This window comes from Oncorhynchus mykiss, chromosome 12, assembly GCF_013265735.2.
Source record: "Oncorhynchus mykiss isolate Arlee chromosome 12, USDA_OmykA_1.1, whole genome shotgun sequence".
Lineage (NCBI taxonomy): Eukaryota > Metazoa > Chordata > Actinopteri > Salmoniformes > Salmonidae > Oncorhynchus > Oncorhynchus mykiss.
This window is the reverse complement of record NC_048576.1, coordinates 57,287,620-57,314,665: the sequence shown is the minus strand read 5'-3', so window position 1 is coordinate 57,314,665 and position 27,046 is coordinate 57,287,620. Positions and strand designations below refer to the sequence as shown.

The following is a 27,046-nucleotide window of genomic DNA, read 5'->3' as shown; positions in this document are numbered from 1 at the left end:
AATAAATGTTCCATTCACACAAAAAGCTTTACATCTCTGTTTGTGAGCATTTCTTTTTTTGCCAAAATAGTCCCTCCACCTGACAGGTGTGGCATATCAAGAAGCTGATTAAACAGCCTGATCATTACACAGGTGCACCTTGTGCTGGGGACAATAAAATGTGCAGTTTTGTCACGCAACACAATGCCACAGATGTCTCAAGTTGAGGGAGTCTGCAATTGGCATGCTGACTGCAAGAATGTCCACCAGAGTTGTTGCCAGATCATTTGCAAATAAATTCATTAAAAATCCTACAATGTGATTTTCTGGATTTTTTTTCTCATTTTGTCTGTCATAGTTGAAGTGTACCTATGATGAAAATTACAGGCCTCTCTCATCTTTTTAAGTGGGAGAACTTGCACCATTGGTGGCTGACTAAATACTTTTTTTGCCCCACTGAATAAGAGTATATTAGAATTCAGTCTACATAGATTTTGCAGATTACATACAAAACAGACAGACACACACAAGCAGAGAGAGAGAGAAAGAGAGAAATGTTCATATCCTACCATCCCCTGAGCTCAGGCTGAAATCAATGGAGGAGCATGGTGGAACTGAAATACGAGGAACACTTGGCAGTAGGGATAAAGACTGTCAAGTGGTGGTGGTTATTGCTTGTTCTGCAGAATCTGTGCGTGTTCTTCCTGGTCAGAATCACTAATGAGGAAGGCTTTTTGCTGAGGTCTGATCATGATTGGTCAATGCAGAGCAGACATTATTGCCTATGGTAGCAGTAGCATTCTGATGGTTCTGCATGAAACAACAGACAAGCAAACTGCTACTACTGCAACCTACTGCTCCTTATCCCCATGGAAACCACAGGAGGAAGTTGTAAAGTACCTCCGGATTTAATTTATATTATGGCTGGAAAATGATAACTGACCAAAAACCCTATCTCCAAGACACTAATTCAAAATGTGTGTGTGTGTTTTGCTCCCGTGTGGCTCAGTTGGTAGAGCATGGCACTTGCAACGCCAGGGTTGTGGGTTTGATTCCCACAGGGGATCAGTACAAACAAATATAAAAATGTACGCATTCACTACTGTAAATCGCTCTGGATTAGAGCTTCTGCTAAATGATGAAAATGTGTGTTTGTGTGTGTGAGAAACAGCGAGAGTCAGTAAACTTGGCTCAAAGGAGAAAACTCTTTCGCTAATTGCTACCCTCCTGTCTCAATTTTCCACACCAAGGCTTTCCTGAGCTATGAATGCCGCAGAAGGGAGAATTATGTCTATGCCTCAGGAACAGGGCCAAATTCATCTCTCTCTCTCTCTCTCTCTCTCTCTCTCTCTCCCTCTCTCTCTCTCTCTCTCTCTCTCTCTCTCTCTCTCTCTCTCTCTCTCTCTCTCTCTCTCTCTCTCTCTCTCTGTCTCTCTCTCAGAATTGATGCATAGGCAAACGTCAGGTCACAGCCAAGGTGACAATGCATGCCAGGGAGAGACAATCATTAGTCAGCCCTCTGTGATGATACGGGGCATCAGAAACATTACACATCATTAGCTCTGAGATGGGACGACAGGACTGGAGAACCTGATCTGACAGGCCTATAAAATAGGAAGGGTGCTCAGTGATAATCTTCTGGCTATGCTCATATTCTATTTCAATTGAGGGCTTTGTGATGGCCACTTCAATACCTTGACTTTGTTGTCCTTAAGCCATTTTGCCACAACTTTGGAAGTATGCTTGGGGTCATTGTCCATTTGGAAGACCCATTTGCGACCAAGCTTTAACTTCCTGACTGATGTCTTTAGATGTTGCTTCAATATATCCACATAATTTTCTTTCCTCAGGATGCCACCTATTTTGTGAAGAGTACCAGTCCCTCCTGCAGCAAAGCACCCCCACAACATGATGCTGCCACCCCCGTGCTTCACGGTTGGAATGGTGTTCTTCGGCTTGCAAGCCTCCCCCTTTTTTCTCCAAACATAACGATGGTCATTATGGCCAAACAGTTCTATTTTTGTTTCATCAGACCAGAGTACATTTCTCCAAAAAGTACAATCTTTGTCCTCATGTGCTGTTGCAAACCGTAGTCTGGCTTTTTTTATGGCGGTTTTGGAGCAGTGGCTTCTTCCTTGCTGAGCGGCCTTTCAGGTTATGTCGATATGGGACTCGTTTTACTGTGGATATTGACCCTTTTGTACCTGTTCCTCCAGCAGCTTCACAAGATCCTTTGCTGTTGTTCTGGGATTGATTTGCACTTTTTTGCACCAAAGTACGTTCATCTCTAGGAGACAGAACGCGTCTCCTTCCTGAGCGGTATGATGGCTGCCTGGTCCCATGGTGTTTATACTTGCGTACTATTGTTTATACAGATGAACGTGGTACCTTCGGGCGTTTGGAAATTGCTTCCAAGGATGAAGCAGACTTGTGGAGGTCTACCATTTTTGAGGTCTCGGTTGATTTCTTTTGATTTTGATGTCAAGAAAAGAGGCACTGAGTTTGAAGGTAGGCCTTGAAATACATCCACAGGTACACCTCCAATTGACTCAAATTATGTCAATTAGCCAGAAGCTTCTAAAGCCATGACATAATTTTCTGGAATTTTCCAAGCTGTTTAAAGGCACAGTCAACTTAGTGTATGCAAACTTCTGACCCACTGGAATTGTGAAACATTGAATTATAATTGAAATATGTATGTGTGTGTGTATGTAAACTTCCGACTTCAACTGTGTATATATTTTAACCTTTATTTTAGGCAAGTCAGTTAAAAACAAATTCTTATTTAAAATGACGGCCTACACCGGTCAAACCTGGACAACGCTGGGCCAATTGTGCGCCGCCCTATGGGACTCCCAATAATGGCCGGTTGTGATACAGCCTGAAAAGAGGGAGAGAGACAGAGAGAGACAGATATAGAGAGAATGGAGAGCAACAGAGCGATACGGAGGAGAGTGTGACTTACGGTGGGCGTATATGTGCTCCCTCTCTGGTGATTACCCCCTCTTTCTCCATCAGCATCTGTCTGAAGGTGCCGACCTTCTGCCTGATCTCCTCCTCAGAGTACCTACAGGAGAGAACACACACTCAGTGGGAGTAGACCAACACACACACACAGAGACACACACAGAGACACACACACACAGTCGCAGGCACACACGCAAGCACGCGCACAGCATATGTTTATCTATCCTTGAGGGGACCTAAAATTGATTTCAACTCAAAATCCTATTTTCCCTAACCCTAACCTGTAAGCTTAAAATACATTTTGTCCTCGTGGGGATGTGGGAAATGGCCCCACGAACGAGAATTTACCTTGTTTTACTATCCTTGTGAGGACTTCTGGTACCCATGAGGATATTAATACACACACACACACACACGCACGCACACACGGTTGATTTACCCGGTGGAGCAGAGCAGACAGGACAGGACTCAAAGATATATTTGCAAAGCAGTGAGGAGGAGTGATGGCTAACTGTCATGGCGAAGGCAAAATATGGGAACCACTAAGTCTTAGTGACTAAGACATGGTGCAGACAAGAGATGGAGAATTTAGCCAGGCACAGACAGCAACAGCATCACACACACACGGCTAGTCATTTTCAATATCACATGTTTCCCGTCCTATCAGAGAGAGCAGCAAGGCTTATCGCCATCTGTCACAACGGGCGCTGGTGCGTGTGTAACGCCACGTCATCTCCAAACGGGGGGCATAAATGTAGAGCTTGACCAGAAGGGGATAAGATGGCTGGCCAGGAACCATATGTAGTGGAATGCGTTTCCCTTAGTATGGCTTAATTGATACACGACACAACTGGGGAAAAGGAAATGCAGGTGATTTGCTGTGCCAGCTCAACTTAAAATCTCTCTAGTCCTTCCTTCCGGCCCCTGTGTTTGTGTGTGTACACACGTGAGAGAGAGATGATTCGCTGTGTGTGGGCATGCGTGCGTGTGGCGTGAGCATGTGTCAGATGATTCACTTTGCTAGATCACCAATTCCCCAGAGTCCTTCCTTGATGCCCCTTTCTACATGCCATGTTTTATTCTGACAGCAGAAATAGGGGTGGAGCTCACTAGAAACCCCAGTTGTACACAACACATCAATACACTCAATCCTGTTAGCCAATTTCTCAACGTTATCAGCATTGGCTAGAATCCTGTGGCTCACCATCATGTGGGGGTGAAACTCATAGTAATTTAATAGGATCTCTGTGGTGAAACTCAGATTGACATATTAGTAATTTAATAGGATCTCTGTGGTATATACGTATACTGTAGTTAGAAGAACCTGAGTGGGATAATTGCCTATTGAATGTATGTTTTGTGGCCAAGTTAACTAATGTAGTACTAGATATGGGGTGGTTAGAGCGTTGGACTAGTAACCGGAAGGTTGCAAGTTCAAATCCCGAGCTGACAAGGTACAAATCTGTCGTTCTACGCCTGAACAGGCAGTTAACCCACTGTTCCTAGGCCGTCATTGAAAATAAGAATTTGTTATTAACTGTCTTGCCTAGTTAAATATATATATATATATATATATATATATATATGTACTCTATTTGTATGCGGGTGGAAAACAAGCTTTCTCAGCGTAGCTTTGTAACAAACCCGTTCAGACATTACCACTGACAACCGCTCCAATGTCCACACACAGATTGTACAGTTCTGGATGAGAGTCATGACTCCCTGCCAGTTAGTTCTATTGGAGGAGTGCCAGAAGAACACAGAGTGAATACAGTCTCTGAGAAGGAAAACTGTTCAGTGAGCATCAAAGAGGAGCTATTTAGAACACAACTCAAGGTCAAATGCAGAGAGAGCTGTGGAAGGAATGAAGGACCGTCTGTATGATTCCTTTTGTTCAATATCTTGTATTTGTCAATCTGCATTTTACAACATGCTCTCTCTATCAGTTGTTTCAATGGCACTATCTTTCTCTGTGGGTGTAGCAAAAGCTGCTGAACTGAACACACTGCGGGAGCTGTCCACTGGTGGTCGGTGCTGAAACACATTCAAAAGCTGCTGAACTGAACACACTGCGGGAGCTGTCCACTGTTGGTCGGTGCTGAAACACATTCCCACTCAGTAAAAGAGACTCTCTGTTCATTGCCAGTCAGTCACGGCACCAATCCCAGTAAATAGTGAAAATAATAGCAGTAGCCTGAACCAGACCAGAAAGCTGTGTAGGTGCTGTGTCCATTTATCCCAGAATTGCCCAGCGCTATCAGTACCGCGGCTAGGGACAGGAGATTAAGGTAGTGGTCTAGGAGGTCTGACAGTACAGAACAGAGACAGCCCAGTGTGACACCACCACTAGTCACTCCCTGCTTCACTGTAATCGCTCTCTCTCTCTCTGTGTATATATGTGTGTGTGTGTGTGTGTGTGTGTGAGTGTGTGTGTGTGTGTGTGTGTGTGTGTGTGTGTGTGAGTGAGTGAGTGAGTGAATGTGTGTGTGTGTGTGTGCTCTATTGCAATCTCTAGTCATTTCTCAGCCTAGCAGGGCTTGTCAGCCACATCACAATCACAACAGAGTGGCAAAGAACTCAACTCACTCTATATTTATATCTTTCCATGCATGAGGCAGGCCCCATCACCATACGTAATGTTACTTTACTGTGTTTGTGTGCATCACTGTAGTCACTAGACATATATACTATGTCTGGGTGTGGGTTCTACAGTGTGTTCTACTCTACCGTGCCTTGACAGTGCTATAAAAAGAGGGAGAGGGTGAAAAGCCTTAGAATATAATAGGCTCGTATTGTGCACTAATGCTCTCACACACCAAAACAAAATGCTTGGCTTAAGGCGCTCTCCTTCCTTCACACTTCACTGTCCTGATGATAGCAGGCTGAGATATATTAACGCTTGACACTCGCTCTGTTTACTGACAGCTAGTGTAAAGACATAAATAAGGTGTCAGACTCACAACCCCAAGCTCTAAGAGCTCTGTGGAACGGATAGTTATAGTGTACTGTAATGTCCTCCTCTCTTCTCCTATTCCTCCCCTTGTCTTCCTCACCCCCTGGCCTCCTCCTCCAGCACCGTCTCGTAATGGAAAATGTCATGTTTGTGCTTTTCTAATAACCAAATTCTGTGTTCATGCAAGTGACTGATTGAACGAATCCTCACCATCAGTATCTGCAATTTGGCAGTACGCACAGAACCTTGTTTTGAGAATGAAAGGATATCTCAGTTTCAAGGTCTCAGCTTGGATAGAAGAAGACTCGTGAGGTATTGGTCAGTCACATGCATGAACCAAACTTTAATGATGAATTAATGATGAATAAGCTAAATCATGCAAATATAACTTGTCTGTGTAAGCAGTATATAAGAGAACTAACGGGACTGCCCCGGCGGAGCTCACTTCAGACTGGTACTTGATGCATCTAAGTTTGACTGTGACTTCTCAAGCTTGCTGTTAATATACAATGATTAATTTAAGATTGACTTCAAGTGTCCCTGTGTAGAATATACACGACAGTCTCCTCCCTCTCTGGACTCCTCTCACATGGTTTTGTGGCGCAGCCAAGGCTAAAGTCAGACACCTCCGTTCTCCCCGATTGGTTTACCCTGCGGGATGGTCTGAGGCGATTGGCTAACCATGGGCAGTGGGCGTACGCTTAACGGTGCGTGTAACGGCTGTGGTTTTACAACAACACTGGGGTTGAGGTTGATGTGCTGTGGGGCTAGAATACCCCTGCATCACCTGTGGATCTACTGACCAGAATATGTTTGTTTGAGATTCCAGGCCTCTGCAGAGGTTATGCATTTTGATTCTCTTTTTCTCTCTCTTCATTTCAGACAGAAATGTAACAGTATTCCTTCTGTCCCTCTCCTCGCCCCAACCTGGGATCGAAACAGGAACCCTCTACACAGATCAACAACAGTCGACTTTGAATCATCGTTACCTATCGCTCCACAAAAGCCGCAACTCTTGCATAGCAAGAGAAACAACTACTTCAAGGTTTCAGAGTGAGTGACATCACTGATTGAAATGCCACTAGCGCGCACCACAAACTATCCAGCCATTTCACACCAGTTACACAAAGATCAATCAAAATGTTATTTGTCACATGCACTGAATACAACAACCTTACTGTGAAATGCTTTCGAGCCCCTTCCCAACAATGTAGAGTCAAAAAGAAAGAAAGAAACAGGAAAATATGATTTTTTAGGGAAAATATTTTTTTTGGGGGAAAAATAACAATAACGAGGCTATATACAAGGAGTACCGGTGCCAAGTCAATGTGCAGGGGTACACCTCTTTTCTAAAAAAGAGTGATCTAAATGTATTCATGGTAAACTAGAGCCCATTCACAGACAAATAGCTACGGGAATGATTCATTATTCAGTTCCGTAACACAACAAAAACTGTCCTTTCTGGGTCTCTCAGATGCAAGATTGCTTTTTGAGTTGCATTAGAGTGGTAAAATCTATTCTAAACTCAAAATCAATGTGCATAAATGGTGATGTATTGAGCTTTTCTTCAGAGGCTATTAGTGGACTAGCATCCAAACTTCACATCTCTGATTCTGTCTGTTAATTAGTGCTGTTGTGGGGGTTAAACGTCACTGATTTACACACAGACACACACTCACGCGCACACGCGCACACACACACACGCACACACACACCTGTTTAAATGAATGTTAAACTGAGTGTGGATTGTGTGTGTGTGCGAGTGTGTGTGTGTCCATACAGTAGAGAACAGAGAGTCAGCAGCGATAGATACGCTAGATGAGTTGAGGGCCATTTTGCCAGCCCCATTGCCCTCAACATACACAGTCACCCTGACAAAATCACCTCGATTAAACAGCCCGATTAAAGTAATTAGACAGAAGCTAGAGAGAGAGAGAGAGAAAGAGAAACAGAGAGAGAAAGAAAGTCTCCATTAGCTAGGGGCTCAGGGAAATCAAATTCAAAATTCTTTAATGGCATGAATGACAAGGTCAGTGTTGTCAAAGCGAAGTGATACACATATTTTTTTAAATCTAGAGCTGTGTTCGAATACTCATACTAACCGCAGTAACCATACTATTTGTGATGTCAATTGAGTATTACAGTATGCTTATTGGTCATAGTATGGATATAGTATGCAAAAAGTTCCCCGATGTCGTAATAAATTCGACAAAATATGAAGTATACATGTAGAGGACACTATTTCCGTACTTTAGGGTCCATAATGCAATTCTTCAGGAAATGGGCGTGGCTTCACATTGTTTCCAGATTTGAAGAAAATGGCGGAAAATATGCAGTCGAAGTACAACGAGAGCGGATACAAATTCATTACTTTACCTAATTATGAGAAATGTTAAGCATGTTGAGCAATGTAATAAAGTAATGACTTTAAAAATAAGTTACCTTACACGTTATAGTGCCTGACAATTTGTTAGCTACGCTATCCTTACGAAACACATAGCGTATCATTACAGCAGTCTGTCGTTAGCTAGCTACCTAACATTAGTTGGCTACTTAAACGTCAAACTTGCCAGTATAATAACTATAGGCTAACTAACTAACTACTCACCCAACATTTATTGACTTGACTATTCCCGTCATTCTTAGCTTGGCTGAATGGTATAGACATTGTGCGTTCTCAATGGACATTCGGGTGCTTTTGTAAATTCGCTCTGGCTATCTACTCCGATTTCAGATTTCAGAGGACTCTCGTCTAAGTGTACCAGAGAGCAGAATAATGAATTTATGAACGCTCAACACCCATTGAATATGGCCGGTGTCAGTAAACGTCGGCAAAAAAAGCATAATTAAATTGTTGCCAGCAGCACAGTTACAGTCACCAACGCTCTGGATAACATGAGAACAGCCTAACCAGCTTTGCGAGGGCGAGCAAAATGGTCAGAGTGGTCCCATTTGCGTCTGGAAGTAGCTAGCAAGCTAGCCAACATTAGCTCAGGTGCTTGACTGTCGTTGTAAGGTCAGAACACTCAAATCAACCCTACTCCTCGGCCCGAGCTTCCAGTGTACGCTCCAAGAGCAAAACGCTCTGAATTTACAAACGGGCAATCTGACAACACTCTGAATTTAAAAGCGCAATCTCGCACTCCAGACTGAATTTAAAGAACACACCCGAAGTCGTAAAAGGTCTAACTATTAAATTGTTATGCTAACTAACTAGCTACCAAGAGGTTGCATAGCAACAGAATCAACTTCCGGTGAAGAGCTAGTACACTCAACTGAAAGCATACTGTTTGTTTGTAGTATACTAAAATTAACTAATAGTATATAGTATGCAGTATATACTCATTAAGTATGTAGAATACAGTATGTTAGTATGGGTATTCGAACACAGCGTATGTCTCTGGGCTAGAGAGAGAGACTGTTCTTACACCGTCTCAATTCACATCCCCAGGTGCAGCCGTAGCACATGTCGGACAAAGGCAGTGGCCATCAATACTTGTGCAATAAGTTTATGCCAATATGATGCAGTTAGTAAGATTGAGTGGCTTTGGGTTTGGTGAAGAGGGGTCGAGAAATTGATTTCAATTTCAGAGACCAAATTAAAAGACCAGCAACAACTTCATAATGAAATGGTTCAACTCTCATGTGGAGGAGAAAATTTCAATCAGGAATTTAATTGAATAACAAATTATAAAGTTGCACATGTTCAAGGGAGATGTGCTTATACTGTAGAGTCGAGAAAGGCAGAGAGAGCGGGCGGAAGATGGAAAGAGAGAGAGCAGAGAGAGAGAGAGGTGTGTGGAGAGAGGAGACTACTGAATTTCTTCACAAAGCTACCCTCTTACATCTCCCACACGGCAGCAGCTCTAGGAGGATAAGCAGATCCGCGGATGACATGACAGTGCACCAATTCTCTGCCTCTCTTTCTAGATTACTCATCCTCACTAAGACCTTGACCAATAGGGACAACATTTGGCGGAATAAACACGGTGGCTAGTTGGTCCAAAGCAGATTCAAGTCAGATTCACGTAGGGCAGGCAACTATAGCCTGAGTCCCAGTTGTGTTTGTGCTGTCTTGACAACTCATTTGATGTCATTGTCATGTGGCGTTGGCAAGACATAGAAAACAGGTCTGGGACTCAGGCTAGTGCTGAACTTGGTGACATTGAATAAGAGGGGCATTTGCTCTTAGCCTGGTAAATCCCTCCTGCTCCTGCCTGGTGGGGATTAATCCCTTCAGACTTCATAAAGAGCTTGTCCCTACTTGGCTGTGGAAAACAATCTCCTCAGAAGACTAATGAGAAAGATCTTTGGCTGCGTGGTCCCAATACAACTTTGTGATAGTAGCTAGACCACCGTCTCATCTTTTTTAATAAGACTTCCTTGCTACATTCCTCCCTTGATTTTTCTATTTCATCCTGTCTGTCTCTAACACCTCGATCAGACCGACAGCATCGTTGCATTTTGGTACACCAGAAGTACAGTTGAAGTCGGAAGTTTACACACACTCAGGTTGGAGTCATTAAAACTCGTTTTTCAACCACTCCACAAATTTATTGTTAACAAACTATAGTTTTGGCAAGTCGGTTAGGACATTTACTTTGTGCATGACATAAGTAATTTTTCCAACAATTGTTTACAGACAGATTATTTAACTTATAATTCACTGCATCACAATTACAGTGGGTCAGAAGTTTACATACACTAAGTTGACTGTGCCTATAAACAGCTTGGAAAAGTCAAGAAAATGATGTCATGGCTTTAGAAACTTCTGTTAGGCTAATTGACATCATTTGAGTCAATTGGAGGTGTACCTGTGGATGTATTTCAAGGCCTACCTTCAAACTCAGTACCTCTTTGCTTGACATCATGGGAAAATCAAAAAAAATCAGCCAAGACATCAGAAAAAACAGTGTAGATCTCCACAAGTCTGGTTCATTCTTGGGAACAATTTCCAAATGACTGAAGGTACCACGTTAATCTGTACAAAGAATAGTACGCAAGTATAAACACCATGGGACCATGCAGCCATCATACCTCAGGAAGAAGACGCGTTCTGTCTCCTAGAGATGAAACGTACTTTGGTGCGAAAAGTGAAAATCAATCCCAGAACAACAGCAAAGGACCTTGTGAAGATGCTGAAGGAAACAGGTACAAAAGTATCTATATCCACAGTAAAACGAGTCCTATATCAACATAACCTGAAAGGCCGCTCAGCAAGGAAGATGCCACTGCTCCAAAACCGCCATACAAAAGCCAGACTATGGTTTGCAACTGCACATAGGGACAAATATTGTACTTTTTGGAGAAATGTCCTCTGGTCTGATGAAACAAAAATAGAACTGTTTGGCCATAATGATCATCATTATGTTTGGAGGAAAAAGGGGGAGGCTAGCAAGCCGAAGAACACCATCCCAACCGTGAAGCACGAGGGTGGCAGCATCATGTTGTGGGGGTGCTTTGCTGCAGGAGGGACTGGTGCACTTTACAAAATAGATGGCACCATGAGGAAAGAAAATTATGTGGATATATTGAAGCAACATCTCAAGTTATCAGTTCCTCCCTTGATTTGTGAAAGCTTGGACGCAAATGGGTCTTCCAAATGGACAATGACCCCAAGCATACTTCCAAAGTTGTGGCAAAATGGCTTAAGGACAACAAAGTCAAGGTATTGGAATGGCCATCACAAAGCCCTGACCTCAATTCCATAGAAAATATGTGGGCAGAACTGAAAAAGCATGTGCGAGCAAGGAAGAATGGGACAAAATTCACCCAATGTATTGTGGGAAGCTTGTGGAAGGCTACCCAAAACAGTTGACCCAAGTTAAACAATTTAAAGGCAATGTTACCAAATACTAATTGAGTGTATGTAAACTTCTGACCCACTGGGTGTCACGTTCTGACCTTTATTCCTTTGTTTTGTCTTTATTTAGTATGGTCAGGGCGTGAGTTGGGGTGGTTATTTTCAGTCTTTGTGTGTCTGCACCAGATAGAACTGTTTCGGTTGTCACTTTGTTGTTTTTGTATTTTTCATAGTGTTCAGTTTCTTGGTAACGGGCAGCAGCTGCAGCAGCAGGAGCAGCGCTGTAAGGAGGAATGGACATGGGAGGACATTCTGGACGGCAAGGAATGCTACACATGGGAGGAGAACCTGGCTGGAAGGGATCGCCTCCCATGGGAACAGGTGGAGGCAGCCAGGAGAGCGGAGGCAGCAGCTAAAGGGAGCCAGCGCTTTGAGGGAACACGGCTGGCAAGGAAGCCCGAGAGGCAGCCCCAAAAATGTGTTGGGGGGGGGCACACGGAGAGTGTGGCGTGTTCAGGTAGGAGACCTGCACCAACTTCCCGTGCTTACCAGAGAGCGAGAGGGACCGGGCAGGCACCGTGTTATGCGGTGGAGAGCACGGTGTCCCCGGTGTGTGTGCATAGCCCGGTGCGGTACCTTCGAGCTCCTCGTATCGACCGGGCTAGAGTGGGCATCGAGCCAGGTGCCATGAAGCCGGCTCTACGAATCTGGTCTCCAGTGCGTCTCCTCGGGCCGGCGTACATGGCACCAGCCTTACGAATGGTGTCCCCGGTTCACCAGCACAGCCCAGTGCGGGCTATTCCACCTCGCTGCAATGGCCTTGCTACGGGGAGCATTCAACCAGGTAAGGTTGGGCAGGCTCGGTGCTCAAGAGCTCCAGTGTGCCTGCACGGTCCGGTCTATCCGGTGCCACCTCCACGCACCAGCCCTCCGGTGGCAGCCCCCCGCACCAGGCTGTCTCTCAGTCTTCTGCCTACAGGTGCTCCCGCCTGTACAGCGCTGCCAGAGCCTTCCTCCTCTCCAGCGTTGTCAGAGTCTCCCGTCTGTCCTGAGCCGCCAGAGTCTCCCGTCTGCCCAGCGCTGTCAGAGTCTCCCGCCTGCCCAGCGCTGTCAGAGTCTCCCGTCTGTCCTGAGCCGCCAGAGTCTCCCGTCTGTCCTGAGCCGCCAGAGTCTCCCGTCTGTCCTGAGCCGCCAGAGTCTCCCGTCTGTCCTGAGCCGCCAGTCTGTCCTGAGCCGCCAGAGCCGCCAGTCTGTCCTGAGCCGCCAGAACTGCCGGTCAGCCAGGAGCCGCCAGTGCCGTCGGGCAGCCAGGAGCCTCCAGAGCCGTCGGCCAGCCAGGAGCCGACGGCTCAACTGTACATTCATTTCCAATGGAAATGTAAACCTTAAAGTAAACCTTATAAGGTATTCAGGATGTTAAGTGACTTAAGAGTCCTGGGTTCAAATACTATTTAGGGTATTTAAATTACTTTCAAAAGACATTTGGAAGTAAGTATTATTATTATAATATTTTTTGTGTAGTTGAATATATATATAATATAATTGAATATAATTATAATACTTCAACAAGTAGTTGAATATTGGAATATATTTAGAAATACACTTGGACAGTACTGGCTATATACTCATATTTTCAAATACAAATATTTCAATACTGCATGTTTTTCAACCCAGGTCGTTTTGATATTTGAAATAATGTATTTGGAAATACGTTTTTGAAAATAGTTTCAAATAGTACGATATTTATAGGAAATTATAAAACAATCCGGGCCACATTATTTGAAATTACTCAAATACACAGAAAATAAGTATCTCAAATACAAATAACCAAATACACATGTATTTGAACCTAGGTCAGGAGATAAAACTCTGCTGGAGGAGGTGTTGGTGAGAAAGTCAAATTCAATCCCAGGTACCCCAAAAAGTGAATACAATATCATGAGTTTCTGAATATGAAGCACACAATCTATAGCCTACACTCCTGTAATGAAATTGGCTTTGCAATATGATGGCTTTATACGGATTAAAGGCGTTTGCAAATATCCCATGTGTATCCTTGTGTGTCCTTTTCCAAAATGATTATTTGGCTGTCCCCATAGGAGAACCCTTTTTGGTTCCAGGTATAACTATTTTGTGTTCCATGTAGAACCCCCTGTGGAAAGGGTTTTACATGGAACCCAAAGGGGTTCTACCTGGAACCAAAAGGGTTCTTCAAAGGGTTTTCCTATGGGGACAGCCAAAGAACTGTTTTAGGTTCTAGACAGCACCTTTTTTTCAAAGAGTGTATGCGTGTTTGTCCCTGTCTGTGTATAATCCTACTTTACACAACAAATACCATTTCCCTGAAGCTCCGGGTGCAAATACTCTCATCTTCCTGAGGAGGCCAGGGAGGTGAAAGGACCACTTTCTTCAGTGTTCTTCAGCTTTTCTAAAAATCGCCCATCAGTGTGTTGTGGATGGAGGAGCTAGACAGGCCTCAGTTCAGCCAGCAAACAGCAGTGTGTAGCTTTAACTAAGTGAGCATGGCGTTGTGAAAGGCGAGTGTTAACTAAGTAAGTGGGTGATGCTGTAGGTCTTTGTGGATGAAGGACCTAGCCAAGCCAGAGTTTAGTCAGCAGTATGTAGCGTAGTTTTAACTAGGTGAGGTAGTGTGTCCTTGTTCGTTTACGTCCCCCATTAATAGGACAGAGGAAAGGCTGGGGCACTCCACAGGGACTAATCATGCAACGTTCATTACAGCTCAATTACTTCCTGGAATAACACTCCACAACACACTGCTACTTTGCACTGCTAGTGGCATTTTGGTGGAGTCATTGTACTATGATATTAGCATACAGTGCCTTCAGAAAGTATTAACAGCCCTTGACTTTTCCATATTTTGCTGCGTTACATCCTGCATTTAAAAATGTCTATGGCCTATATAGAATAGCCCATATTGTCAAAGTTTTTACAAATGTATAAAAAATTGAGTAAAAAAGTATGCCCTTTGTTATGGCAAACCTAAATAAGATCATGAGTACAAATGTGCTTAAGAACACATATATTTTTTTTAATTTAACAATTGATTTAGGCAAGTCAGTTAAGAACAAATCCTTATTTACTTTGACGGCCTACCAGGGAACAGTGGGTTAACTACCTTGTTCAGGGGCAGAAAAACAGATTTGCACCTTGTCAGCTTGGGGATTCGATCTAATGCTCTAACTAGGCTACCTGCCGCTCCTGATAATAATATAATAAGTTGCATGGACTCTTTGTGCAATAATATTGTTTAACAGGATTGTTTAATGACTACCTCATCTCTGTACCCTAAACGTATATTTCACTGGTCACCCCCAAATCCAATTCCTCCTTCGGCCACCTTTCCTTCCAGTTCTCTGCTGCCAATGACTGGAACGAATTGCAAAAATCACTGAAGCTGGAGACTCATATCTCCCTCACTAGCTTTAAGCACCAGCTGTCAGAGTAGCTCACAGATCACTGCACCTGTACATAGCCCATCTGTAAATAGCCCATCCAACTACCTCATCACCATATTGTTATTTATTTTGCTCCTTTGCACCCCAGTACCGCTTCTGCACATCTATCACCCCAGTGTTTAATTTGCCATACTGTAATAATTTCGCCACTATGGCCTACCCCCCTTATCCTACCTTATTTGCACACACTGTATATAGACTTTCTCTGTTGTATTATTGACTGTATGTTTGTTTATTCCATGTGTAACTCTGTGTTGTTTGTTGTGTCGCACTGCTTTGCTTTATCTTGGCCAGGTCGCAGTTGTAAATGAGAACTTGTTATCAATTAGCCTACCTGGTTAAATAAAGGTGAAAAAGAACCCACATACAATTATCTGTAAGGTTCTTCTGGCGAGCATTGCATTTCAAACACAGATTCAACAACAAAACCCAGGGAGGATTTCCAATGCCTTGTAAAGAAGGGCACCTATTGGTAATAAAAATTTAAAAAAGTAGACATTGAATATCCCTTTGAGCATGGTGAAGTTATTAACTACACTTTGGATGGTGTATCAATACACCCAGTCACTACAAAGATACAGGCGTCCTTCCTAACTCAGTTGCCAGAGAGGAAGGTGGCTGCATCATGTTATGAAATGCTTGTCATCGGCAAGGACTAGGGAGTTTTTTTAGGCTAAAAAGAAATGGAATAGAGCTAAGCACAGGCAAAATCCTAGAGGAAAACCTGGTGCTGTCTGCTTTCCAACAGACACTGGGAGACAAATTCACCTTTCAGCAGGACAATAACCTAAAATACAATGCCAAATATATACTGCAGTTGCTTACCAAGATGAAATTGAATGTTTCTGAGTGGCATAGTTACAGTTTTCACTTAATATTGGCTTGACATCTATGGCAAGACTTGAAAATGGCTCTCTAGGAATGATCAACAACCAAATTCACAAAGCTTGAAGAATTTTAAAAATAATGATGTGCAAATATTGTACAATCCAGGTGTGCAAAGCCCTTAGAGACTTACCTAGGAAGGTGAATACTTATGTATATTACATACTTCTGTGATTAATATTTCTGTGTTTTCACTTTGTCATTGAGGGTGAGAGGGGAAAAAAAGCCATCCATTTTGAATTCAGGCTGTAACACAACATAGTGTGGAATAAGTGGGTTAGGCACTGTATATATACCCCAACACACACTGCTATAGGGAGTAGCACTTTGGTTGAGTATAAGTCAGTGTTGTAGCATAGTTGTTAGAGAGGGATAAAGAAACAGATTTTTGTTCGGGCGCCAGGCAGGTATTTACACTGCCGATGTGAAAAGAGTAGGATAGAGAGAGTACTGCTACCAGACCCACACACATCAGCAGAAGATACTGCCTAGAGTGTAGCCTGTTTACCAGATAGCCAGTGGAGAGAATGGATAAGACACACGATATAAACACAAGTCACAATACGGGGTAAACCAACCAATGATATCTTATACAATATTAATGATTAGAGCAACTCTGAGGCAATTTAATAGAGGTAACAGACAACAAAGAACCCAGTTATCAATATAAGATGATTTGCAATCATCTGTATTCATTCACAGAGTGAAGAGTGAGTTGGTGTATGAATGTGTGTGTGTAAGTGTGTGTGTGTGTGTGTGTGTGGTGGGGGGGGGGGGGGGGGGGGGTGTATTTGTAAGCGAAAACAAAACCTTTAAATGTTCCAAAGTCAGAGAACAGGAGATGGAGAAGAGAAGGAGAAGAAGAGAAGGGGGCGAGGGTCTTAGTTGTTGTAGGCCAACTCCAGCTTCACAACAATGTTGCTAGTAATCCAAGAGATCAAGGTTTGAACGGCCACAACCGGTTCCAAACACTTCAGGAGTAGAGCGATAACAACAGGCGATCAAACACAAAACTTTTATAATCTAAGCACTCTGAAAATGACCACGGCTTCTGCAATTGGTTGCGCACACATTGAAAACTGTCATGCTGACCAAGAACTCTCACACCCATTAAGGAGAACCATATTTACTTACTCCATCCTGACAGACGGTGCACTCTTAAAGTGGCAGCGCACGGTGTAGGCTCCGTCCAGGATTTTACCACACTCCTCCCCCCATGAAAAAACAATGCCTGTAGAAACGGAGAGGATGCAGGCTTTGATAGGCTAGGTTCATACTAAGCAAAACCAGGGAAGTACTCATCCGAGTCCGCCAAGAAGAGTTCCTGCCGGTGTTGCTTTTGCCTGCGATCCAGCTCTTCTGCCATAGGGTAGCAGGGCTTTAGATCAACAGTATGTACCATCCGAACATCTTCCCCAGTGTTCTTCAGAGAATTTCCATCTCAAAGCTAGCTTTGCAGTGAACTGTTTGGCCACCTTTGACAGAAGACGAGAACGGACCCAGACACAAGACTGGGGTGGGTAATACACACAGTTTCTGCACCATCACTGCTTGGCTTTGATTCTGTTGGCCTCCACTCTGGCTAGAAAGGTATGGTGGTGGTGGCCTGCATCAAAGGTAGAGCAGTCAGGTGAAACGTTGTAACTTTGCAAGTATCTGTCCATCGGCCTTTCAGTGGTCTTTCCAGGTTTAGTTTGGAGTGAGTGACCCCGGAAGTCTCCTGGACAGCAGAGTTCAGCACAAAGCACAATGATTCTGACTTGTGTGCTGATCCCCCACGAATGAAGCATTCATCCCCTTCAGGGTGCGGTTATACGTAAGGTTGGTCTGAGGATGGTTGGCCGTGGTCAGTTTGTCAACTACATCCCAGTAGGTACATAGCTCTTTGTAGATTCCTGAAATGAACTGCTGACCTCATTCTGCGAAGGGAGATTTCTACCCGATTTGGAATTCCAGATCATCTTCTCTCTGACGAGGTTCATCTCATAAATCTACAAAGAGCTGTGTACCTACTGAGGTATTGTTGCCGAACTGACCATGGCCTACTATCCTCAGACCAACCAGATTGAGAGGGTAAACTGAGGTCAGAGAGAATATGTGTCCCATTTCAGGAAACTATGCGTATGTCGCAAGTCACGACTTCACAGAAGAGCCATTTGAACGTTTTACATGTTTTTTTTAATCAAAATTAGTTTTTTGGCAGAAATGTCTTCGGGAACATGGTAACTTTCATGCGCCTTAAGACATGAAGGTCAGTCAATCTGCAAAATTTCAAGAACTTTGAACGTTTTTTTAAGTGAAGTTGCAAAAACCATCAACCGCGATGATGAACCTGGCTCTCATGAGGACCGCCACAGGAAAGGAAGACCCAGAGTTACCTCTGTTGCAGAGGAAAAGTTTATTAGAGTTAACTGCAGCTCAGATTGCAGCCCAAATAAATATTTCACAGAGTTCAAGTAACATACCAATTTCAACATCAACTGTTCAAGGCAAAGGGTGGCTACTTTGAAGAATCTCAAATATAAAATATATATAGATTTGTTTAACAATTTTTTGGTTACTACATGATTCCATTTGTGTTATTTCATAGTTTTGATGTCTTCAGTACTATTCTACAATGTAGAAAATAGTGAAAATAAACTAATAGGGTAAGTATTTTATATTTTTGCCAATTCTTTGTATCTTAGACTGATCCAATGAAGCATTGCATATCTGTTAAAAATGTATCAAGACTGTCCAAATGTACCTAATTTGTTAATTAGTAACTTTTCATGTTCAAAACTGTGCACTCTCCTCAAACAATAGCATGGTATTTTTTCACTGTAATAGCTACTGTAAATTGGACAGTGCAGTTTGATTAACAAGAATTTAAGCTTTCTGCCAATATCAGATATGTCTATGTTCTGGGAAATGTTCTTGTTACGTACAACCCCATGCTAATCGCACAGCTCAACCAAAGTTTAACTGCACTGTTGGTTAAGGGCTTGTAAAGTAAGAATTTCACTGTATTCGGCGTATGCGACTAATAAAACTTGATTTGATTTGAGTCCAAACTTTTGACTGGTACTGTATATTATGATGACATTTTGGAATGTTTTTATTTGTTTTGGCCTTCTGCAAGGTTTTTTTGTGTGTGTTCTTGCACACAAAAAAATGTCTTGAGGCAAGTCTACGCCCCTTGGTCGGTGATTGGTCAACAGTAGGGATTCTTCAATTAAGTGTTTTAATGCAAAAGTTTTACCTTGAGAAATACTGCTCGAAACATCCTAGTTAGATGTAGAATTGCGCAAATAAGATCTCCTTGGCAAAAACGTCCAAATAAATGACAGATTTCTTGAGTTATTTTAGATTAATTCGGACTATTTTGAGGAAGTGTATACTGACCGCTTTTTTCTTGTTTTTCAGGTGAAGGTCTTTTCAAGCTAACATCGAAGGTACGCGAGCACACTCGTTCGGCTAGGCATCAGCCGGACCGAAACATGCGGAAGCCTTTAGTACCTGTAAATGGGGAAGGCTGGCAGGCTTCAGATAGCTTAATGAGCAGGCTCCTTTAATTGACTGGCTGTTCTAATTGGCTCCCAGGGTGATGCTGTGAGGCTATAACACACGACAGACTATTAATCCACTGATTTAATACATCCTGGATGGGGAGGGAGGGAGGGCGAGAGGGGGATGGTAGGGAAGTTGCACTGATGATGGGGGCGGTGTTAGAGGGGGGTTGGTATACAACCTGTCACTTTATTCTAATCCCTGACCATGGCCTTGGAGGGTGCCAGTGTGTGTGTGTGTGTGTGTGTGTGTGTGTGTGTGTGTGTGTGTGTGTGTGTGTGTGTGTGTGTGTGTGTGTGTGTGTGTGTGTGTGCGTGCGCGCGTGTCTGTGTGTGTTTAGGAGGTTAGAGGGTGACCCGCTGGCTTTAATCCACTAGCAGATGAAAACAGACTCCTGACACCATTTTAATTGCTTCTAATGCCTGAGCCCTGCGCTCCTCTCCCTCTCTATCTCCCTCTACTTCATCCCTCTCTACATCCATTTATCCCCTCCTCCCCAATCCCTCCCACTCTTTTTTCATTTAAAGTGGCCTTGTTTGAATGTGGAGGAATATGGAGGGCTGGGATAAAAACATGTGGCTCTATCGTACTTAACAAACACACTGGTAGTCAGGGGATTCTACTTTATAATAGCTGTCACTGGGGCTCACCATTGGACATATGGCCCATTTACCAAACCAGAGGCAATTAGTCCAGAGCCTGGAGAGGACCGCCTGGAGCCCAGAGAGAGTGGGCCCTTCCCTATCTGACAGATGGCAGTGGTGCCGCTCTCCTATCCTCTGCTGCTGACATCCAGGCAGCCAGCTCCCTATCAGCCACATCAATCTGGCCCAGCCAGGCATGGCCTTCCAGCCGCCATTAACTATCAGCCCTAATGAGGCTGAGGCCAGGTTCCAGCATGGCTCCTCACTTGAGAGGGAGGGCTGGGAGGGAGGAAGATTGGCTGCTTACTGTTGGGTATGGATGGGGGGCTAAAAGGAGAGCAAATAGGGTTCCAGGCAGAGGCACATATGATAATATTGCTAAGACGCAACCGACCCTACTTATCCTAGACGCCCAGGCAGGAGCCATGGATTAGTTCATTGCTCTGGAGGAGGGGGGTTGCACTTCAAAACCCTTCAAAACCCCGTGACAGTTAGGCATCTCATGTTACCCAATCTAGTCACTGTGACTCCCCTAAAGGACAATTTGAATGACCCTTCTACACACTGGAAAACAGCTGCCAGAGAATATACAATGAGTGTACAAAACATTAAGAACACCTGCTCTTTCCATGAAAGAGACTGACCAGGTGAATCCAGGTGAATGCTATGATCCCTTATTGATGTCCCTTGTTAAATCCACTTCAATCAGTGTAAATTAAAGGGAGGAGGCAGGTTAAAGAAGGATTTCTAAGCCTTGAGACAATTGAGACATGGATTGTGTAAGTGTGCCATCCAGAGGGTGAACGGGAAAGACAAAAGATTGAAGTGCCTTTGAACAGGGTATGGTAGTAGGTGCCAGTCGCACTGATTTGTGTCAAGAACTGCAAAGCTGCTGGGTTTTTCATGCTCAACAGTTTCCCATGTGTATCAAGAATGGTCCACCACCCAAAGGACATCCAGCCAACTTAAAGCAACTGTGGGAAGCACTGGAGTCAAAATGGGCCATCATCCCTGTGGAATGTTTTTGACACCTTGTAGAGTCCATGCCCCGATGAATTGAGGCTGTTCTGAGGGCAAAAGGGGGGGTGCAACTAAGTACTTGGAAGGTGTTCCTAATGTTTTGTACACTCAGCGTACAGTTACACTGTTTCCTGTAGGCCTGATGATCCAATTTCTGTTAGAAATGCTGTTTGGCAGTACTAGCGAACATGCTTATCCTATCCTGCTATTCAAACATACACCACTGATGCTAACTGGGAGTAGTCTACACTTTGTACTGAGGCAACTTTATTCCAAGGTCTGCATTTTTGCATACTGCTATCCATCCAGTAACATTGCTGTGTCAACGGTGTGCTTTGCTGTGCCATCCAGCTGCTGTGTCATCCAAAATCTCTATTCATAAATAATAGCCATATCTCTGGGTTTAAGTGTTTACCATCATAAACATTATGACGCTATAACTTACGTCACGGCAAACCTCTATCAGAAATGACGAGGCTCAATCGTTTTCTAGTTCACACGACAATGTGAAGTCTCTGTGAGTTCCACCAGGGCTGTGTACAGTGCAGTCGTCTCAGAGGATAACTCTGTTCACGCCTCACAGCCAGACACAAGGTCACACTACACCTTATTAAGGACGGTCACAGCTAGACTGGAGAAGTATGCCTGTCCCTGGAACACCTGTTTAGTGTACCCTCCATGAGGCTGGTCTGCTAGCCTGAAGTATCTGCCTTGAAGGCCTGTTTACACACACACACACACACACACACACACACGCACACGCACACGCACACGCACACGCACGCACACCCAGCCTGCCAGCCAGCCAGCCAGAGCCTTAGGACGATTAGAGCAGATGCCAGTCACCACACAAATCCACCATGGTAGTAGTGTAGATAGTGTAGTGCCAGCCTCCTAGCTGCTAGTGTATCGCTAAGGCTCTCTCTCATTTAGCTCTGGAGGAGTGATAACATGCTAATGAGAGTGGCTGTGTCTTCCAATGACTCTCAGAGCTCTCTGGCTCAGGCTGACTGGCAGCCATTACTGACTGGAGGCAAGAAGTGCTGTGTTGTCATTTTCTTTAAGTGCAGAGATGTTCGATTAGAATGGTAATGTGCATCAAATGCTGCGCGATAGATCATTATTAAAGGGTAGAACCTGAAGGCCCTGTCTGTTTGGTATATTTGGTTTCTCTCTCTCCATGCTAGAGCATCTTGATGTCTCACTGTTATTAGGAGTCTAATTCATCGTGTAACCTGAAGTGAGCATGTAAAAATTGCTTTTTAAGATTCCAATGTGTATTCCTGCCCATGTAAAAAATCTTCAATAACCAAGGCATAACCTATGCTGTGTATCCACCAAACTATTCTAGCGTGTGTCTACATGAGAGACCATCCAAACAAGGGTGTATCCCTCCAAATGTAAACCCAGTGTGTATTGTAACTTAACTAAACTTAACTCACCCTTGTTCCTCCATCATCTCCTGCAGCTCCATGCACTTCAGCTCCACCCTCCTCTTCCTTTCGTGGTCTAGGATCTCCCTATGGGCCTTCTTCACCAGGACAGGCTCGGGTCTGGGCTCCTCCTCTTCCACCTCAGGCCCCTCCTCTTCTTCTGGCTTGGGTTGCACGGCCGGGGTGGGCACTGACGCTGACCCGCCTGACCCCGCATCTGTTCCTGCCAGGTTCACGGCAGCAGGGGGCACACCGTTGACACTGTCCTGGGGGGAAGGCACCCTCGCCCCATCGTACATGGCCACAGCGCTCTGTAGAAACAGACAGAGGAGGAGAGACAGAGGAGAGAGATATAGAGAGATAGCGATAGTGAGAGAGATGGAGAAAGATAGATAGATAGATAGATAGATAGATAGATAGATAGATAGACAGATAGATAGATAGATAGATAGATAGATAGATAGATAGATAGATAGATAGATAGATAGAGAGGGAGAGCAAGAGAGAGAGAGACGGGGGGTTTAGTGGGACCAGTTCAATTGTTTACCTGGCATATACTTTAAGTTTATGTTTCACACAAATGCATTTATTTGCATTTCCAACTGTATAAGGATGCATTTCCAACTCTGTTACAATGGCTAATGTAGAGTATGTTAAGATAAGGGGTGGGGGATGATTAGGGGGAGGTCGGAGGCCTGTTATAAGCGTAACAGATTCTGGGATGGCAGGCTCCTGAGGTGCGAGAGGTTCACATTTTTCTAAACTACTCTGTCTCCTCAGATGGCAAACAATAGGCTGATCCTGGACGTTCCTAACAAGCCCCTCATTACCTGTTTCAGACTTTTGGCTTCTTGAGCCCCCATAACACATTCTGTTAAGCCAACCATGCAAATAGTACTGTACTGTATTCCTCATCACAGAAAAGTGAGCTGCTGCTGTGGTAGATTTGATTGTTATGTCTCTGGACAGGATGAAGTATTTTTCCCTTAACTGAGCAACACCACACACACTCTCTCACACACAGACACACACACAGTCAGGGTTATTTTGGATCGTAGGCACATGTCGACATGCATCACTACCAACCGAACCGGCCGCCGACAGCAGCCGCAGCAGCAGCCTCTGGTCCATGCATGCGTCAACACTAGAGTAGCTGACAGATCTATACTGTAGGACAAACAAGTCTCGTGACACCGATTGTACACACACTGTAGATCAAGGTCACATAAACAAAGTATAGCCTAATAGATGAGTTGGAGAGGAGAGGAGAGGAGAGGAGAGGAGAGGAGAGGAGAGGAGAGGAGAGGAGAGGAGAGGAGAGGAGAAAGCTGTGGAAATATGACTCCCTTCAGGACATACTGTGTAGAGACCTGGGCCCGTATCCACAAAAAGTCTCTAGGATCAAGTTTGACTTCTAGATCCTAATGAATAAGATTGCATGGACATATCCTAGATCAGCACTCCTGCTCTGAGACGCTTTGTGGATACAGGCTCTGGTTTAGCCTGCAGTGAGTGAGAGGATATTGAAAATCACTCACACACACTATAACACCCGGACAATGTGTACGTTTGGACATGTGTTGAACACACAACAAAGACTGAATATAAACAAAAATGGATCGCTATTGTCGTGTCTTTGGCTATGCCGGATTAAGTGATATTACATGCTATTCTATAAAATAATTTATCCGTAATTAATATTACCTGATTGAGCTAATCATGTAAATGTAATTAACTAGAGAGTCGGGGCACCACAAAATAATATTTATAGAGCTGTTATCTTCCGAATAAACTCTTAAAGACCTAGTAATATTTTACATCAAGAGGAGTCAATATTAATCGTCATCTTAATTCAGCCTCATCTGAAAGTTGTAAATTCTGCACGAACCCTGGCTAACAAGTTGAATCAGCAATACAAAATTGGGTTTAATTATTTATGTACTAAATGCCTAACTAATCACACAGAATTACACATACACATAATTAAATCATAACTTGATTACAAATTACGTCATAAAGGAAAATGTCCCTAGCGGGCAGAACAGATATGACAGCTTGTTACACAAAAGAAAAGGGCTGGGTTTGAGTGAAAGAGCGGGAAGACTGAGGAACAAAGGGCGAAGCTGTGCTATCGTAAATACAGTATCTTAAGCATTCTAAATTACCGCCCATTTGGAAAAGGAAAATGCAATAAATATTTACTCTGAGCTGCGCTTCGGTAGGTTGGTGGTAGATGGAAGGCCGTGTTGCCCAACCGAGTCCTTTGTCCTTTGAAGAATGTCTCTGGTGGTAAATTGAATACGTTGTAGTAACGTCGTTGTGTGGTAGACGGGATACTCTGCCTGTTCCTTCCTAACCTGCGTTTGCAGCTGCCGTTGCTAACTCAACGGCTAGGAGGTATCACTTCTGTAGTGAATAAGAGTTCAAAGTTCATACCATTCGCAACCAAAGCTCACACTGATTTTGGCTTCGTTCTGTAGTTATTATCTGAACCATTCTGACATCAGACCGTCGTCCTCACATCCTCGGAACAGGAGGTTATATTGTCGTCAAGGCTTTATATAGGAAGGAAGAGGAGGGCGTGTTTGAAAAGTTTTATAGCCCATGTCCCTTCACAGAGGCGGGCCACTGATTGTGCAGAGCCCTACCTTATGAAAACCCAAATCTCACATTTTAGAAGCTAAAATCACATTTCATCCTATCACGAATAATTTCAAAATTGAAGTTATTTGGCTAGAACTCGAATTGCTAGGGGGCTGGCCCACGTAAGTGGAAATGTATAGAAAATGGTGCAGCACAGCTTCCAAAAAAACAGTCGCTTTCAAACTAGGGATTTTGTGGTAAATTGAGGTAAAACTAATTCTGCTCATATATTATGCATGTATGAACTACACATCGACAAATCCAGCCCAAAGCGGGAGAATTAAAAATATATATTGTAGTCGCCAAAGTTCCAGAACATGTCTTTAAGTATCAATGTGACTTGCCAAAGTTCCATTCACAATACAAGTGGATGTATACATTTCTACATCTGAATGCTGTCCTGTTCTGGCTAGGCTCAGACTGGGCTTGTGATTGAGACGGATAGGTTAGTGATGCAGGCGTGTGATGCATAAGAGCACACACATACCAACACACGCACGACACAGACACATCTTCCCTCCCTACCCCAGCACCGGTTGGTCCTGCAAAACTAATGGCTTCATTTTTCACTGAGGAGTCAGAAAAGCCCAGCCAGGGCACTTCATCACTGTCGCAGATAGGAGAGTTAGGGGAGGATGGGTAACAAGATCTCATAGTTTCAAATCCTGTGCATTATGGATTAATGTCTATTTTTGACGCATTAATTAAGCGTGGTCACAAGGTTAAGTCCGCGAGGTTACAGGGCCAAAACAGAAACAACTCAAAGGGTTAAGTTTAGATATGAGTTACGATTGGTCAAGGTTAGGGCTACGGTTTGGGAAAGGCTTGCTAGAGCATTGTGAACTGCTGTGACGCAGTGGACAGAACAGCACATTTCAGTCTGAGCAGTGCACTTTGCCTCTGAGCATCATGAGTTCATGCCAGTGCTGAGCAATAGTTGCTCTTTTTTTGGTGAGCACAGCAGAAGGCATATATAGACGTTCTCAGGACCTTTTCAAGCGTACAAAATAGAATTGTATTTCTAGTGATCAGCCTGGGATGGGAGAGTTAGGGGATGAGAATGATGTAATACTCACTCTGAGTCAGTGTAGACCATCATCTCTGAGTGCCCAATCCCTGTCCAAAGCTCTGTAGTTTTAGCCTTCAATGACAATCAGCATAGCAACAGTAAGTAATCTTGGCACCCAGACCCAAATCTCGCGTGCTTGCTGGTCAGCTACAGTACCATAGAATGGAACAAAGTCTGTCACGAGAGACTGCAGCAAGTGAAGAGTTCATTTTCAAAACGCTAAATCCACCAATTTTTCACATTTGTGTTTTTTCACCAGAAATAATTTCTTACGGGTACCTTCACGAGTGAGTAAAATATTAGTGTTCTCAGATGTTGTATTCAAAGATTTGAGATGTTTATTAAAATGTGGGTTTTTTTGTTGAAAAATGCTATATATCCATTGTTTAGCTGCTAATGGAATACTTTATATTTGAATGTATGTGGTTGTCTCACCTAGCTATCTTAAGATGAATACTGTAAGTTGCTTTGGATAAGAGCATCTGCTAAATGTCTTAAATGTCAAATTTAAATGTTTTACATACAGATCACATATTACTGTATTGATACATTTTTTAATTTTTTTTTTTTTACATTTGATTAAATATTGATGTCACATATCTATAATTTGTAGTTATTTGTTTCA

The 27,046-nt window shown here is 43.6% G+C and overlaps 1 protein-coding gene across 1 annotated transcript in view; it reads right to left on the bottom strand.

Moving 5' to 3' along the window:
- LOC110537834 (serine/arginine repetitive matrix protein 3-like) overlaps positions 1 to 27,046 on the bottom strand; it is a 155,044-nt gene that overhangs the window by 31,353 nt on the left and 96,645 nt on the right. Inside the window, exons 2-3 of the mRNA XM_036937861.1 lie at positions 22,719 to 23,020; positions 2,945 to 3,046 (exon numbers count right to left, since the gene is read on the bottom strand). Coding sequence (XP_036793756.1) covers positions 2,945 to 3,046; positions 22,719 to 23,008 — 392 coding nt within the window. The 5' untranslated portion in view covers positions 23,009 to 23,020. The remainder of the gene's footprint in view (positions 1 to 2,944; positions 3,047 to 22,718; positions 23,021 to 27,046) is intronic.